The sequence below is a fragment of the Nannospalax galili genome, unplaced genomic scaffold (genome assembly GCF_000622305.1).
Source record: "Nannospalax galili isolate Female #2095 unplaced genomic scaffold, S.galili_v1.0 scaffold589, whole genome shotgun sequence".
NCBI lineage: Eukaryota > Metazoa > Chordata > Mammalia > Rodentia > Spalacidae > Nannospalax > Nannospalax galili.
The window spans coordinates 4129659-4147053 of NW_008360324.1; the positions used below are offsets into that span (position 1 = coordinate 4129659).

At 48.9% G+C, this 17395-nt stretch overlaps 1 protein-coding gene across 1 annotated transcript; it reads right to left on the reverse strand.

The window, feature by feature from the left end:
- Positions 1-1235: 1235 nt before the first annotated feature.
- Kcna6 (potassium voltage-gated channel subfamily A member 6) lies at positions 1236-15845 on the reverse strand. Its single transcript, XM_008825452.2, has 2 exons — positions 10959-15845; positions 1236-1268 (listed from the first exon to the last, which is right to left on the reverse strand). The coding sequence occupies exon 1, from the start codon at positions 14986-14988 to the stop codon at positions 13402-13404; it is 1587 nt and encodes a 528-aa protein (XP_008823674.1). The 5' UTR covers positions 14989-15845; the 3' UTR covers positions 1236-1268; positions 10959-13401.
- Positions 15846-17395: the final 1550 nt, after the last annotated feature.

Below are 17395 nucleotides of genomic sequence, written 5' to 3' on the forward strand. Positions count from 1 at the left end.
CAGACATAAACAGGGTTGGCACTATCTCTTGTAATTCCATAAAGGGTCAATCCTGGTTGCTCAGTTTCACAGAAAAGGAAATCAAGGCTCAGAGAGGTCCCTAATTCTCCCATGGTCACACAACTCAGAAGCAATGGGTGGCAGAGCTGAGTGTTGACTCCCTCCCTGGTAAGCAAGTCTTGTCCCCTTCCTGTACTGTCAGAAGAGAGAGCAAGGTATTAGTATCCAGGACCATGTCCTCACATCTGTCCTCCTCCCAGCATGGCCCCAGGGGTAAGAAGTGCCATGCTCCACACCTGCAAATATAGTCTAAATATAGTTCTGGACAGAGGAGATTGGAATCTTTTCTCTTAGTCCCCACTGTGAAATATATACTTCTCCACTGGGAGAAAAAAAAATCTCAGATCTGTTCAGCCATTCTAGCAATAGCACTCCTTCAGCTCTCAAGAAGGACTTCAGATTGTATGAAGACAATAGTCTAGATTCTAGTTCCTTTTTCTATTGACTGCATGTTATTTTTATATGAGTGTATTGCCTGCATGTATGTAAGTACATACACCCATGTCATGCAATGCCTGCTGGGGGCAGAAGAGGGCATCAGATCCCCTGGAACTGGAGTTATGGACGGTTGTTAGCGGCCATGTGGGTGCTGGGAACTAAACCCAGGTCCTCTGCAAGAGCAATCAGTGCTCTTAAGCACTGAGCCATTTCTCCAGGCCCCAATGTTATTGTTTAAGTTTGTCTACAATGGGTCATTTTTTTTAATGCCTGTGGGCACAGTTTTATTAAAAGCCACTTCTAATAGGAAAGTGATTCTATTCTATGCTCAATTCCAACTCTTCAGACATATACCTACTGGGGAAAGTAAGGCTGACAGCCATAGAATGAAGGCTCACAGTTGATTCTGTTATACCAGGCTGATCTAATCTCTTCTGCTCTACTAGAGGTGGCAAATATTTAGAAGACAGAAAGTATAAAATCCTTTAGATTCTGACTTTCAGAAGTGAATATTGTCCTCAAAGAGAGGTGACTCCTGTGAAGTCTCTTAAACTCATAAACCTAAGGAATTTGAGCTCACTCTGGCCCTAACTACAACAGCAACTGTCCTTTTGAATTCCAGCCCTAAACTGTTTTCATAAAACAATTGGCAAATGTAGGCAATGAGGGGAGCCTTTCATGTCTCCCTCCTAAGGCAACTGTTCTGGGAGCAGTCTCAACTCTGTTGTCAACAAATTTCATGAAACACACACACACACACACACACACACCTATCACACACCTATCACACACACACTCCTAAACAACAACAAACAACAGCAACAAAGACACAAATTGCAAACCAGATCACAAACAAAAAAATAAAACAGTGTTTGGCCATTTCAGCTTTGAGGTTTACCTCCCACTTACACGAGGTCAGGCAACAGGACCCCACTCTATTCTTTTGCTTTTTTTTTTCTCCTGAGACATGGTCTCCCCGTAGCCCTAGCTGGCCCATAATTGACTATGTACACCAGGCTGGTCTTGTTCTCACAGAGATCTGTCTGCCTCTGCCTCGTAAGTATTAGGATTAAGGTGTTCATCACCATGCCCAGCAAAAGGGAACTGAAGAAATGACCCTCAATTGTGGATCCTGGGAACCAAACTCTTGTAATATTCGTTATTAGCCCTAGCCTTTAATGACTAAACTATCTCTCTAGCCTGCTACTTCATTCTTGATAGCCAGGACTTTCATGGAGTAAGAACAGGGACTCAGTGATGTTGTGTGGCTTTCCTGGATGAGGGTTGGCACTCAGCTTGTAGTGCTCAGCTGATGGCTCTGTACCCATCCTTTTCTCTGTGTGATGTCATAATGATTCCTAGATTCTTTCTTGTCTTTTTTCCTTGGTTTCTACTATGTTACTGGCACATGCACCAGAAGTTAATACTGAGTGCCTTCCTCAGTCACTCTTCATCCATTATTAAAAAATACTTTATTATCACTGCTAATTAGGATTTATTAGCTTTATTAGCACATGATTAGTTTGAAAAACTAGGTTTTCGAATATTATTTACTGACAAAACAATACTATCAAGCTTCACCTTATTTAAAAAAATCTATTTTTTATATGTATGAGTGTTTTGCCTGAATGCATGTGCACCACATGTGTGCAGTACCTGCAAAGGCCAGAAGAGTCATTACAGATCATTGCAAGCAATCTTGTAAGTGCTGGGAACCAAACTTGGGTCCTCTGCAAGAGCAGCAAGTGCTCTTAACTGCTGAGCCATCTCGCCAAGCCTCACCTTCATTTTTAAACAATTTTATTTATTTAGTTTTATTATATGTGTATGAGTGTTATATCTGCATGAATGTAAGTGCACTCATGTCGTGTGGTACCTATAGAGGACCCCTTGAACTGGTTACAGACAGTTGTTAGCTGCCATTTGGATGCTGGGATTGGAACCCAAGTCTACAAGTGCAGCCAGTGCTCTTACCCACTGAGCCATCTCTCCAACCCTTCCTTCCCCTCAGTTTTTGAGACAGGGTCTCTCACTGAACTTGGAGCTCACTGATTCCTCCAGGATGACTGGCCAGCAAGCCCCAGGGATCGTCTTGTCTTTGTCCCCTCCCCCATTACCAGCGCTGGGATTACAGGAGTACACTGCCATAGCTTTTTCTTAATTGAGTGCTGGGGATCACAATCAGGTCCTCATGCTTGTAAGGCAAGAACAAGCATTCTGCCAACTGAGCCATCTCTCCAGCCCTGTTTTTATTTTTGTCTGTTTGTTTGTCTGTTTAGTTGTTTTGTTTTGAGACAGGGTCTAACTAACGTAGTGCAGGCTGGCCTTAAACTCACTATATACCTGAGGATTACTCTGGATTTCTGGTCTTCCCAAGTGTTGGGATTACGGCATGGGCCAACACACTTGGTCCGTATAGTTTGCATCATAAATGCTCTCCAAAGACCCATATGTTAAAGCCTCTGTCCCACTTTGGTGCTATTGGGAGGTGGTGGAAACTTTTAAGAGGTGAGGCCTAGTGGGAAACTAAGGTCCTTAAGGGTCTCACCTCCTCCCACAATAGCTGGAAGGTAGACAGGTAGGACAGATAAAATCAAACATCTGCTTTGAAAAGAAACCGAAAATCCAGACCTGTATGTCTACTCTTGATGTGGTATCACATCTGGCCCATAAGCCAAAAGTGACAATTTAGGACCTCTTATAAGGACCTGAAATGACTGCGGAATTTCTGCAGTCACATAAAACAGTGTACCAGGAGGACGCAAGCAGGAAAAGTAAATGAACAAGTGAGTGGATAAATTAAATGCATACCCACATCCAAAGAAGTGTGCTGGGCTCCTGCTGACGCAGGAAGGTAGGCTCCTGGATGAACATGCTCCCTCCCACAAAACACAGACAGAAGCCTTCTGTAGGGAGGACAAGCTATGTTCCTTCCTCCTTCTAAACTTTTCTTCTCTTTCCAGCAAGGCCAAATTGCCTTAAAGCATCTGGGAGCTGTCTGATATATGGCTCAGTCACCATGGCTTCTGGAAATTTTGTTCCTCCTCACCCCTAGTCCTGTGATTTATAAAAGAGATCTATAACCCAACAGCAACTTGTCTCTCTCTCCCTCCCTCCCTCCCCCTCCTCCAAGGGGAAGAAAGTGCAGAGAAGAGACCAAAAGCTGATTTCTGGCTCCAAAGTCTTCAGAAGGTTGCACTCCTGGGTAAGTCTCTAACTTTCTGCATTCTTTCTTTCCTCCACCAAATAGGAAAGCCCCCAATAAGCTCTAGCTTTCCTGATTTCTAATCTCTCACTGTTTTCTTCATACTGGCCAGTAAGTTCAGCACAAGTGCCAAACCTCAAAAGGTTAAGGAAACTCTTGATGGCTCAGTGGGGAAGCCCAGGGCTTGGCTGCTGAGAGGCCAGAGCTCTCAAGCTTCTCTGTGCTCAGTGCTGAGATACCTTTGGTCCTTCTCAGGGTGACACTATTTAGTGCTTCCTTAATATTGCAGAAACTGTCAGATCTGGGGTTCCCCATCCAGGCCTGCTGCCCTTGTACCCTGGAAAGTCAAAGGAGAGAGGGATAAAATTCAAAATCACTTAGTTCCATTCTTACAAGAAGCTCTGACAAAGAGTTTGGTTGACTAGGAAATGAACAAAGCTATTCACTTATCTTTTAAGTTCATATAATCCTTAGGTTTCCATTTTCTTAATTTTTATTTATTTATTTTTATTTATGTTTGAGTGTCTTTGCCTGCATCTATGTAAGTGCATCATGTGAATGCAATGCCCACAGAAGCCAGAAGAGGGCATCAGATCTTCTGGAACTGTAGCCATCATGTGGGTGCTAGAAACTGAACCAGGTCCTCTGTAAGAGCAGCCAGTGCTCTTAACCATCAAACCATCTCTCCAGCCCCAGGTTTCCATTTTCTATAGGTAGATGCTGGGATTGGACAGCAAATGAGTGTCCCAGAGTCAGTTCTGCCTGAGTGCCTTGCTGTCTTGAGATGTAATAATTTCACTTCTCTATCTGTTTCCTCCTTTTTCGTTTTGTTAGTTTGTTTTGGCTTCCTCCTTCTTAAGGGAGGCACCTACTGCCCCCTGTAGTTCCATATTCTGCTCATCTATAACTTTCAATGCTATTCTTTGTGATGCCCAGAGGAAAGGGGGGGACGTGAGGGCCTTCAGACTAGGTTTAGAGACAAACTTGGTTGTAAAAACTATATATATAGATTTCCACTATATCCACCCTGGCTTTCCAAGATGCAGCCACACATTTCTGCATACAAAATCATATCCTTAGTGCGGTTATTTAAAGAAATTCTGCTGTGAATCCTCTACACAAACAGCCTTCTGGTACAACCGACAACTATCCAGAGTCTTTTTGTTTTATTTTGTCTTTTTCGAGACAGGGTCTCCCTGTAGCCCCAGCTGTCCTGGAACTCACTATATAGACCAGGCTGGCCTTGAACTCACAGAGATCTGCCTGCCTCTGCCTCCCGAGTGCTGGGATTAAAGGCGTGCGCCACCACGCCTGGCTATTTTTTAATGTCATAATACATTTTAGTAGTTGCAAGCAGCAGGGACACTGTCTTTCTTTGAGGATGTACACGGATTAGCTACCCCACCCCCACCCAAGTGTCAGTGAGGGGTCCCTCAGCTAGTCAGAGCTGGATACACCCTTTAACTGGCAGCTTCATTACAATGCTGCTGTGAGAGGCTAACCTTCCTTGTTTTGCAGATGTCAAACTGGAGCTTGGTGAGGTTAAATGAGGTACAGGCTCAAGTTCACTTTCAAAGGCAAACAAATCAGGAAGCTCTGAGTCCAGAAATAGAGGGCAGTCATACTGCCTTGGCCAGGCTGGGTCCTTCGTAAGAAGTTGTAGGGGTGGCATAAGTGAGTTGGGAATGTGCAGTACATTCAGGGCTGTGTAGGCCCCCCAAGGAAAGCCAGAATAGCTCTCCAGTGGAGACATATGAATCAGAAGTCAGCTTATTCCTACTCCAGGGTCTCCTGCCTCCTCTACCTTAAAAGAGGGCAGAGAAGATGCAGCATATCTTAAAGACGGATGCTAAAGACTTCCCACCTGCAAAGCAGAGGATGCACGATACAGCATGAAGGTGGCTAGGGAACAAATGGGTAGTGAAGATGAGGACCAGATGGAAGATAATAGTAATCACAGTAACAAGGGACTCAAGAGAAAGGAGTTCCCTGTACAAGGTGAATATGGGGGGAGCTGTGTGGAGAGAGATGCAGAAGTAGATGTAGATGCAGGTACAGATGCAGACACAGATGCAGTTACAGATTCAAGTGCAGGTTTAGACACAGAAGCAGCTACAGACACAGATGCAGATACAGATGCAGGTTTGGCTGCAGGTTCAGATACAGAAGCAGACACAAATACATAAACACTGACACAGACGCATACGCAGGTGTAGATTCAAATGCAAACAGTGGCAAGCAGACAGATGCAAACGCAGGTGCAGACAGTTGCAGGTGCAGGCACAGACAGATGCAGATACATCTCTGCAGATACATACAGATACATACAGAGATGCAGATGCAGACAGACACTGATGCGTAGACAGAGTCACAGATGTGGACACAGATGCAGGTGCAGATGTAGACACAGGAGCAGACACAGGTGCCAACATGGCTGTAGACATAGTTGCACACACAGACACAGATGCAGATACACATCTTCATGAACTTCCAAACCCCACAGAGAAAAATCGCACAGAAGAACACGAACAGCTTTTCTAACAGAGACAAAGTGGCAGGTAAGAAAAACCTGTACGCAGCCAGGAGCCACAGCTTTACTCTTCCTTCTCTTACCAGTCACACCCCCACTACATTCTGTCCTGTAACATTAGCAATGGACCACACATAGCTGTGTGCTCCTGAACATGTCACAACCCCTCTGTACCTGTTTCTCCTACTACCAAAGAGAAAACCCGCCTGCCTGCCTACCTACATACTTTCACTGCTATAGAAATGCAACAGCCAAAATAGTCAATTTTAAACAGTGATTACTCTCTTAAACATTGTACATATATTAACTCCTTCAATCCTCAGAACAACTCCAGGGGATCTGTGCTATTCTGATCCCCCATGTGACAGAGAGGGAAACAGAGGCACAGATCAACTTCATACTTGCATACTTCATTCAGTGGGAGAAACGAATCTAGCACCCTTCCCCTTCACCACTTAGTGCCGCAGAGCTCTGATAGGTTTCAGAGGCTTTGTGAATGACAGGGACTATTGGGACTCCTTGACCCCCTGGAAGCTGCAGAGCAAGGTCAGTTTCCCTAGGCAAGGGCCTAGCCAGACTTCTGCAGATGCATGGCCATGCGCTTGCTTCCTGGAGATGAAGGAGGTGATGGCACAGCCTCCTGTCCTCCCAGCCCACAGCAGGACTACCATGCCGTGTGCTGTCTCAAAGCACATCTCTGCTGCCAGGAGCAGCCTTGTCTGTCTCCAGGAGACAGTGGTTGTCGAGCCCCCAGAGAACAGCAAGCATATCAAAAATAGCAGTGCCAGCAGACTGCGTGGCTACAATTTCCTTTTGAAATGTCGGCTTTTCGCTCACCAAAGGGCCAGGATCTGAATGTGTTCCTTGCAGCCTGCAGCAGTCTGCTTAAGATTCCAGGATATTCTCTAGGGACAGATAATCTTCTGGGTCCATGAACTTGATTAAGGGAAATTCTCTCTAAAGTAGAGGCGGTAAGGTTAGAGTTGGCTGTTTGTTTTGTTTCGTTTTGTTTTGTTTAAAGAATCGCCCTAAAACCCAGCAGGGCTAGGCCCCAAAGAGGTCAAGGGTTAGACCAGAGTCAACATTTACTTTCTGTCGGCAGACTTCTTTCTTGAGTTCTGTGAGTCATTGTCCTGTGGGGATAGCCCTTTAAGAGTGGTCACTGGTTGTTCCACCCCCCTTGTAAGGTGAGCAAAAGTATGGGGACATAGAAGGGACAAAGAGGCCAGGAAAACCATTTTCTCCGGTTTACAGCAAAGGGACATAACAAACATGACCAGGTCCCATCCCACAGGGCCCTCGAGCAAGGCGGTTCATGGGGGAAACCCTACAATATGAGAATGAAGCGCCCAGCTGTCATCCCAGTGGCCTGTATTTGGGAAGCTGTGTCATGCCCCTCCCCCAAGCCCTACACTACAGGCCTCATTCGGCCCTGAGGCATCTGCACAGAGGAGTCTGAGGGGATATGGACAGAAAACCCTATGAAGGGATGAATTCCTCTTCGTCCTCTAAGTGACAGTGACAGTCAACAGGAGAACACATTTTCCTTCCTCTGGCAATAACACACAGTCAAGACCAATCTTAGCTGCATGGCAGTTCCAGCCAGCCTGTCCAGGGAGTCTGACATCCCTTGGGACTCTCTCTTGGCATTTACATAGAGATGCAAGGTGACAGGAATACTGCCCTGAGCAAAGCCTGGGTCGGAGAAGAAAGGATCTTTTAGCAAAAGATAAACAGGACTAGAAGGTACCACCTGGGCAGTGGTGGGCGGGGGAAGCCTCAGCAGGAGACAAGGACAGGGCCTTGTGGGCACCCAGCAATTGCAGGTGAGATCAGGACTGAGGTGTGGTAATAACTTGAAAGGTAAGAGCTTTGACTGTTACCCCCAACCACCTTGGTTTATCCAAAGCATAGACGAATTCCAGCTTCTATCACAGGGTTGTTGAGGGTTAATAATGACCTCAGAGAAGAGTGGGGGAGGGGTGGAAATAACAAAACTTGGTTTTTGTAGCTTACAGGTACAAGGATTTGGTGGTTTGGGAGGTTTTGGGGTGCGTGCATGTGTGTGTGTGTGTGTGTGTGTGTGTGTGTGTGTGTGTGAGGGGATTGTTTGGGGCAATAAAGTATTGAACTCCCTGAATAACCCTACTATAGAATGAACGACGTCCAACAGACTGTGACTAGTCCAGTGCCTGCTTATTCAAAGAATGGCCTGACATGTCTTTAGAGGAATATAAAACATGTAAATCTCATGATAGTTTGTGTGTTAAAACTAATACAACATACACCATATCACACACACACACACACACACACACACACACACACACCATGGCAAGGAACAGTCACAGGAGAGCTCTAAAGTGTCCCCAGGCGGCAGAAGGAACAAACTGTCATTCCAGTCCACATATTCATCATGATCCATCCTTAGAGATGCTGAGCTTCTTGACTTAAAAACCAAACATTTGTACCAGCTAAGTGAAAAGACCTGGGTTATTAGATTCATGTCTCCCCAACCCAATTCAATGCTTTTATGGGTTAGTTTTTTAGTGATGTGATTATCAACACTATCTGTTTCAGAGCAGTTATGTCACCAGCAGAAGTTGTCCGGTGCCAGTTTAACAGCCTATGTTAACCCTTCTGGGCCCATGATGTCTTGATATAGATGGGACTTTACCCTATTCTCCACGACTTCTAGCAGGGACAATCCACACACTCCTTATGAACTGGCAGGCAAATCTCAATCTCCCACATCAAGAAGTTCCCTTTACCCTTTATACCACTGGGGACAGTGACTTTTCTTCTTGCTCTGTCTTGAGCACACAAAGGAGCCAGCTAGGGGCTGAGCAAGCCTTCGTGGAAATGTGCATCCATACCCAGCCCTGCCCCAGGTTAAGGCTTTCTCCAGGCTAGCCCCGTTTTCTCTCTTTTACTATTTCTACTGTTCCTCTGACTTAAACTTCTCTGCAAGACTCTTAAGGTTGGGGGATCCTGAGATGGGCACAATCCAGTGCTAAATGGCAGAGCACCTGAACTTAACAAATTCTCTGTCTTTCTTTACCTCTGTCTCCCCACATTCCTTCTTCCCTGCCCCCTTCCTTCTTTTATCTTGGCATATTCATGTCCAATAAGACATTTTTCCAACCCCACAGAATCTCATCTTGTTTAGTAAGGGTGGGGAGTGTGGAAGAAAAGAATGGGACACTGAGAAGTCAGGGGACTATGGAAATGGTCCTTGCCCACGGATCAACCTTCTTAGCAAAACCCTGGGTCACAGCTGTCCTAGAGCCCAGGGTATGGCCCTGACAGTAATGCCACAGGGGCTCCCAAGAACCAAAAAGGATAAAGAGAGGGCCATATGTGTGTGTGTCTGTGTCTGTGTCTGTGTGTCTGTGTGTGTGTGTTTGTGTGTGTATCTGTTTAAAGAAGTTTAAACAGCAGGAGAAGGAGAAAAAGAAAAAAGGAAAGTAGAGAAGAAAAAAGACACAAAAGTAAGGAGGAGAGGGTCAGAAAGATGGTGAGAGGCTGGAGAAGAGGAAAGAAAGGGAGGAACAGAAGCTGGTGGAGGAAGAGAGAATCACACAGTAGAGAAGGCAGACAGGGAAACCCTGCGTCCCCACACCCAAGCCCACCTCCCCTCTCCACCACCCTGAAAGGCTGAGTCAAATCAGGGCTGAAATCCCCCTACAGGGGGGACCTACCTCAGGTAAAAAGAAGGCCAGCTGTCCCTTGCTCCTTGGGGATGCCAGGCAGGAGGCGTGTCCTCACCCCAGGCAGAGTCTGGCAGTCCCAGGAAGTCTTCTGGGAGGCCCCACTGGCTCAAGTCATTTGACAGGATGGCTTGGACCTCACCTTCCCAGGCAGCTGTAATCCCATTCCAGCTGTTGAGGCAGCACACGGTGCATATTCTCTTGATGCTCAAGTCACAACATCCACATGGGCAGGCTCAAAGATAGGGAGGGGTCACCAAACCAAATTCTCCACAGAAATTAGATTGGGACTTAGCCTCTCGGTTTTTCTCTGATCATCTCAAGAATCACCTCAGAGTCCTGCCAGGAGCAGGAGCGCTCCCTGGGAGAAATGAGTCTCATTCTTCTCTGTCTCTCTTAGAGCTGGGAAGAGCCTCAATCTGAGAGCTCAGACTGGTGTCCATTCTCCACGAAGCCCAGCCTGGCTGCTGTGGGAGAGATACATTATACCCCTCCCCCAGGTCTCCTTTGGAAAGTCTTAACATTGATGTTTGCTTAATTGGGCAATTTCTTAGCATCCAAGTTTCCAAATCTCAATATTAACATGAGGCAGCTTCAGGGACCCTGTGAGGGACCGGGAAGAAAGATCCAGGGAGGAAATGTTGGGGATCTACTTCCTCCATGTTTTCCAAAGGCCTGAGTCCTTGTCTTTGCTCCACCAGTGCCTAAACCAATGGATAGAAAATGCTCTCATTTGAGAAGTTGGGATATGTAGTCTGTTCTCCCTTGATATCCAAATCAGAAGATAGAGAGGACAGTCTGGAAGGTTGCTACAGCAACCAGAGTCCCCAGAGAGCTAGGCTCTCCACAAACCTCTTACTTTCAGGCATGCTCTAACTTGAAAAGGAAATGTTTGTGTAGGGACAGGGATGGTGATGAGGGTGGTCTCTCTCTCTCTCTCTCTCTCTCTCTCTCTAGGGACAGGGATGGTGATGAGGGTGGTCTCTCTCTCTCTCTCTCTCTCTCTCTCTCTCACACACACACACACTCAGGTGTATGAATTCATATCCCCACATTTACCCTCAGCTGGGGCATCCCTTTGGCCACTGGGTGGGCTCAGGAGTAATTGAAGAAGTTAGGAAAAAATAGCACTTTCTGGCCTTGGAAGAGATTTCAGAGTCATGAACATCTCTTGTCTCCTACTGTGTTGCAAGTTTGGAGAAGCCAAGTTCCACAGAAAGTGACCTCTGGCCCTAGAACGATTCCACCTAGCCTATCTCAAGATTATACTCCATTCTGAAGGCTAAGAGAAAGAACAGAAGCCCAGGAGGCCAAAAGGCCAAAAAGAAATGAAAGCTAATGTTTCACAACCTTCCATTCTTAGGGTTTGGAGCCAAGGCAGAAACCTGTGAGGGAAAGACTTGCCTCTGTGAGATAGGAAGGCAGGATAATGAGCTAAAATTCAAATCCATTACTATAATTCACACATTTGCATAGCATCTCCCTCACCTTCCTGGATGAGTTTATTGATATTCCCCATGAGGTAGGGAGGGGAAGACATTAATATTCTCATTTAATGGGTGGGGAAACTGAGGCACAAACAGGGACTGTGACATCAAAGTTACCCTGTAAAGCTGTGACAAAATCCAAGTTGTGACCTGGCACTCATCAAAGCCAGACTGCCTCTCAAACCACATCCCAGAGTCAGGCCCTCAAAAGTTGCTCTTCAAGAAAATCATCTTAAAAAAAATTCCCATAGAAGAGTCTTAAAGCATAGATATAAAATTAAAAATGTGTTAACAGTCCTTTCCATTTCAGAACTGTACCCAGAAGAGCTGAGAACAGCATATCACAGTTTATCAATGGCAAAAACCAGACGGCAATGTTACTGGGAGGGGAGAGGGCAGTGGGCAGCTGGGATGGGGGAGTGGGCAGGTGAGAGGGAGCAGTGTGCAGCTCAGAGAGAGGCAGTGGGCAGCTGGGAGGGGGCAGTGGGCAGTTGGGAGGGGAAAGAGGGCAGCTGGGAAGGGGCAGTGGGCAGTTGGGAGGGGAAAGAGGGCAGCTGGGAGGGGGTACTGGGCAATTGAGAGGAGGGCAGTGGGAAGCTGGGAGAGAGGCAGTGGGCAGCTGGGAGGGGGCAGTGGGCAGCTGGAAGAGGTGGCAGTGGTTTCACAAAGGAAGGAGATGGCTTGGTCCAGGTGGAACTACCGAGTTACCTTATCAGTTAGAGCAGGCCTGATGCAGCTCTGTGGGAGGGACAGAGCAGGCAAAGGTTTTCTTGACTCAGCAAAACCCTCTAAGAGTAAGGCCTGCAGCAAAGGGACCCTGCTTGTTACTGACTCTAAAACTGCATGCCACTGCCTGTGGCATGGCGTGGGAAGAAACCTATGCTGGCATCCAATGTATGCACTCGCCTGTCTGCAGACTGATTAAAGCTGGGGTTGCTTTAGAACATTTTCAACTGCAATCCTAGGTCAGATTCCCAGGAAGAAAGATGAGGTTCGTGTTAAAGAGGGAAAATAAGGTTGCTTTCTGCAGCAGAGTCCCTCTTCCCCTCTGAGGTGACAGTTTCTGCTAAGTGTTCCCTGGCTTCAATTGCATGGTCCAGTCAGTTGCTTGGCTCTGTTCAGTCTTTTCTCCTGGCTCTGTGGTTCCATTTTCCAGTTCCTCAGCACAGGAAGGCACTTGCACAGAAAGAATATTTGGCTCTGAGAAGGAGCCTTCCTGGAAGCTCAAAGAGAGTCACAATCAGAGCAGGGAAGACTAATGTGGACCAAAGCCAGTGTCTCCTGTGCCAGCTCATACCTAGGAGAATCCACTGGTCCCTTTGGGCTAGAACCGACCCTCATGTCCTCCAGTGGTCCAGTTGGATTGTATTTTCTCCAACTCTATTTTCCCTAATTCCATCCAAAATAAGACACAAATTCTTCTGAGGCTGTGCAATTAAGAGCTCTGTCCAGGGTCCTCTGCAGGATGGCCAGATTTGACAGGGCACTGGACTAAAATGGCAAGTTGAATTCTAGTTCCAGGCTCCAGCTTCTGTCAGTGACCAAGTCACCAGAAGCTAAGAAAGGTGCATGCCCCAATGCGGAGCTAAAGAAGGGACCCAAGTATGGCTGGTTTCTATCCTACCGAAATCACCATTCCTAGAGATATTACAAGTCCCAGGCATGAAAAATCAGAGTCTGGAGGGAAGGACTGAAAGAAATGTATATCTCATCCACTTGACAGATGGGCATGATTGGGTGGCACCATTGAAATTTCCATAATGTTCCTTAGATGGAGAAATCTTGAATGCTGTAAGGATCAAGCAACAGCAGTCTACAGTCCAGGTATTTGGTCCAGGATGCCATGTCCTAGGTGCATGGAGAGGGAGTCAGAGGTCAACTGGAGCTAGTGAAGGTAGTAAGCATGAGAAGGAAGCCTGAGAGATGGCTTGCTCAGAGCTCCCCTTTTCCTGCAGGCCCTGCCCACATCTGTCAAACCTCTGTGAGCATCCTTTTCTCTGCATATGCCCGATGTGGAGTGGGGAGGTAGCTAGGCCTCCGTTCTCGGGTGGCGTCGGGGAAGTCTGGCTTGCTAAGTCCGTTATCTGTTGCCTTCAGGTCCGGTGTAGGCTGCCCACAAGTGACATGGGTATATTGGCCTTGCTCCTCCTGCTCTGTCTCTCGGTGGTAGAAGTAGTTAAAGTTGGAGACGATGACTGGCACAGGCAGGGCAATGGTGAGGACCCCAGCGATGGCACACAGAGAGCCCACGATCTTGCCCCCCACAGTCATGGGGTACATGTCCCCATAACCTACAGTGGTCATTGTCACCACTGCCCACCAGAAGGCATCTGGGATGCTGGGGAAGAGCGAGTCGTCATCATCGGCCTCTGCGAAGTAGACTGCACTGGAGAAGAGGATGACTCCGATGAAGAGGAAGAAGATGAGCAAGCCCAGCTCCCTCATGGAGGCCTGCAAGGTCTTGCCCAGGATCTGCAGCCCCTTGGAGTGGCGGGAGAGCTTGAAGATGCGGAACACCCGGACCAGGCGAATCACCCTGAGGATGGCCAGGGACATGGCCTGCTGCCCGTTCTGGCCACCCCCACCACTCGCTGGTTGTTGCTCGTGTCGCTGCACAAGCTCAGTGCCCAGGGTGATGAAGTAAGGGAAGATGGCCACCAAATCAATGATGTTCATGATATTGCGGAAGAAGGCAGGCTTGCTGGGGCAGGCAGAGAAGCGTACCAGGAGCTCAAAAGTGAACCAGACGATACACAGAGTTTCCACCAGGAAGAAGGGGTCTGTGAAGAAGGAGCCCCCAAGAGTACTGAGTGAGGACACACCCCCTGTCCCCATCCCCCCAGGGGGGATGCCGGCATGAAAGGGGTCCTCTTCCTCCTCATCTTCCTCATGGCTCCCTCTGGAGACTGGGGAAGGGCGGCTCACACCACCTTCACTGCCTCCCCCGCGCCCATCTGCACGGAACTGGGGCAGGGTCTCCAGGCAAAAGATAACGATGGAGATGAGAATAACCAACACGGAGACGATGGCGATGCCCCGGGCAGGCCCGGAGCTCTCCGGGTACTCAAAGAGAAGCCAGACCTGGCGCTGGAAGGGTTGGGAGGGGAGTGGTTTCTCGTCCTCACCACCTTCTGGCAGGCAGCCCTCGTCCTCCCGGAAGGCCGCCAGGGCTTCATCCCCCAGCTGATAGAAGCGGATCTCTTCCAGAAAGATGTCCAGGGGCACGTTGACCGGCCTACGCAGGCGGCCCCCGGACTGGTAGTAGTAGAGGATGGCATCGAAGCTGGGCCGATTGCGATCGAAGAAGTACTCATTCCTCAGGGGATCAAAGAAGCGGACTCGGCGGCCGGGGTCTCCTAGCAATGTGTCAGGGAACAGTGATAGGGTGCGCAGCTGCGTCTCGAAGCGCAACCCGGAGATGTTGATCACCAGCCGCTCACTACTACAGCAGCCGCCGCCGCCGCCGGCCTCCGGGAACTCTCCCGCATCCTGTTGCTCCCCCTCCGGCCCACGGACCTCCCCCGGCGCCGCCAGCGTAAGGGATTTCTCCGATCTCATGTCCCCTCGGCAGTGCGCTCCCCGCCACTAGGACGGCGCCCACGCCACGAGCTCCGGAGTGCGGCACCCACTTCCCAGCTCCGGCTGCGCCCTCCTTCAGGGTGGGGCTAGCGCACTGACCTGCGGGTTGGGTCCGGGAGCCCTGCAGCTGGTCCCTCCGCCAGCCTAGGTCTGAGAGGAGATCTGGGAGCAGAAGATGTGGCTCTGGCTTCCAGTAAGCCGCGCCGGGGTGCTGGAGATTACCGGGATGCCTGAAACCCGCAAACTGTCGCACGTGAGAAACCGGCTGCCCGAAAAAGCGCGTGGTTTAGCTTTCAGTGGTGCCTAGACCCGGCTCCCGGGCACAGGGGACCGACCACCCGACCTGCTGGCTCTTCCCGGCTCCCTGTGCGCTGGTCCAGCTGCTCTAGACCCCTGGCTGCCGCTGGCACCCAAGCGCCAGATGCGCCTCCTTTCGGCTCGCCAAGGACTCCTGCCCCAGCACGGCCTCCGCCTCCGCCCTACGTCCGCACCGAGCTCCGTCTGGCCAAGGTCGGGTTCTAGCCGACTCCTTCTCCTCTGAGGTGTTCGACAGGCCCTGGAGACCGCCCTGGGGCTGCCCGGATGCCTGAGCGCCGGACCCACCTCCCCACAGCTTCAAGCCTTGGGTGCAGCCACAGCAACAGCAGCAGCAGCAACAGCAGCCGCAGCAAGCTCGGCTCTGCGCGCTGCCCTTCCTCCCCAACACACTCTCCAAGTGACGTGGCAGGCCCCGCCTGCTACCCCCTCCCACCCCACTCCCACATCACACCCCTTACCCAGCCAGGGGCCGCAGAGAGCCTGGGCGCTGGGGAAAGAGATGTGCACACTTGCCTCCCCAACAATGTTTCCCGCGCTCTCCTGGCACGCCTCCTGCTTTCTCACATTCACAAGCAAGCCCCCACCCCCACCCCAATCAAGCGCCAGTATCCTAATAACACACTCCCTCCATCCCCCACAGTCAGCTTTCTCATTTCTGTTCACCATCGGGGCTGACCTGCGCAGTGTATTTCATCACCAAGAAATCACACCCGACCCCCCAACAACCCCTCTCCATTCAGACCACCATGACTCCCTTCAATAGATATTGAATGGGGCGGGGGGGGCGGGGGGAGAAGAACCTATGTTTTCTGTATCTACTAAGACATATTTGCCGGCTTCATCTACTGGGAGAGGGAAAAAAGAAATATTTTTGAAATGCCTTGAGAGGTTCCAAATTAGGTTGTATCCTAATGTTAATTCTCCCAGGGCATCCACTTTTGCAATCTGGAAGGGCGGGGCTGCAGCTCTCCTGCAGGGTGCAGCGATAGTACCACAGAGATGGAGAAGCTACAGATGCCCATCAGATGGGAAGCTCTCCTCTCAGTGAATCCTGGGAACGTCAGCCAGGAGCTCCACGAAGAAAGAACCAGAAGATGGTAGCGTGGAGGAAGGGCCATCACCAGGGAAATGCACCCCCGAGTCTTTGTTCCAAGTCTCCCTGGAAAAAAAAGGGGGGGTGCATCTAGAATTTCTACTTATTTCTGCCAAGAAAAGGGAGGAAAGGATGAGTGGAAAGGGGATCAGTCAGAATGTTGATAAAAAGAATAACAGCTGTGTTCACTGAGTGTCTAATATATGCCAGTTAGGTCATGTTGAAATGAAGACTCATCTCCTAGGATTTAACAGGGCAAAGTGGATTATTAAGGACTCAGCCTGACTCTTTCAGTTTGCAAGGAAGAAGGGTTTCCCATCCACTCTGCCAGGGGCCTTAGAGAGTTTCCTCACTAGGCCACGTGGGTAAAGGTCTGCCACTGGAGGGTGCATTTGATGTTTTTTAGACTGTCACATCCAGGTACCATGGCATTGGCATTTGTGTGGCCACAGTGGATTCTGACAGTGGCTGGGTTTTTCTGTGCATCGCTGCTGCATCAGCAAGAACTCTGCTAAGATAAGGATGGAAATGACACATAAAGGTACCCAAGCCGGGAGATGCATGTGAGGGTTCTTAGTGATGCACAGACTGTTTTAAAACCACAGAAGTTCTCACAGTCTGGGCTCCCAGAGAGATGAGGGGGTGGAAGGAACCAGGGCTCCTGTGAGTGGGAAAGAGGTGCTGACTTCCACACTCACTGCAACCTCATGCTCTGCTCTGTCCTTCCCCAGATTGACCAGGCCTCTGCTTCCTTTACTTGGTGCTTGTGCCCATCCCCTCCTCTCCCCTTACACAGTTCAGTGAAGGTCGAGAAGCAGAGGTATTGCATTTACCCAGTCAATAGTTTTCCCATTCACAGGCTATGTAATTAAGCAATTTAGACTTCTCACAAAAGTTACTGGAGTCAAAAAAAAAAGAAAAGAAAAAGAAGAAGAAGAAGTAAAAGGAAAACAGCAAATACAATACCAAAGATAG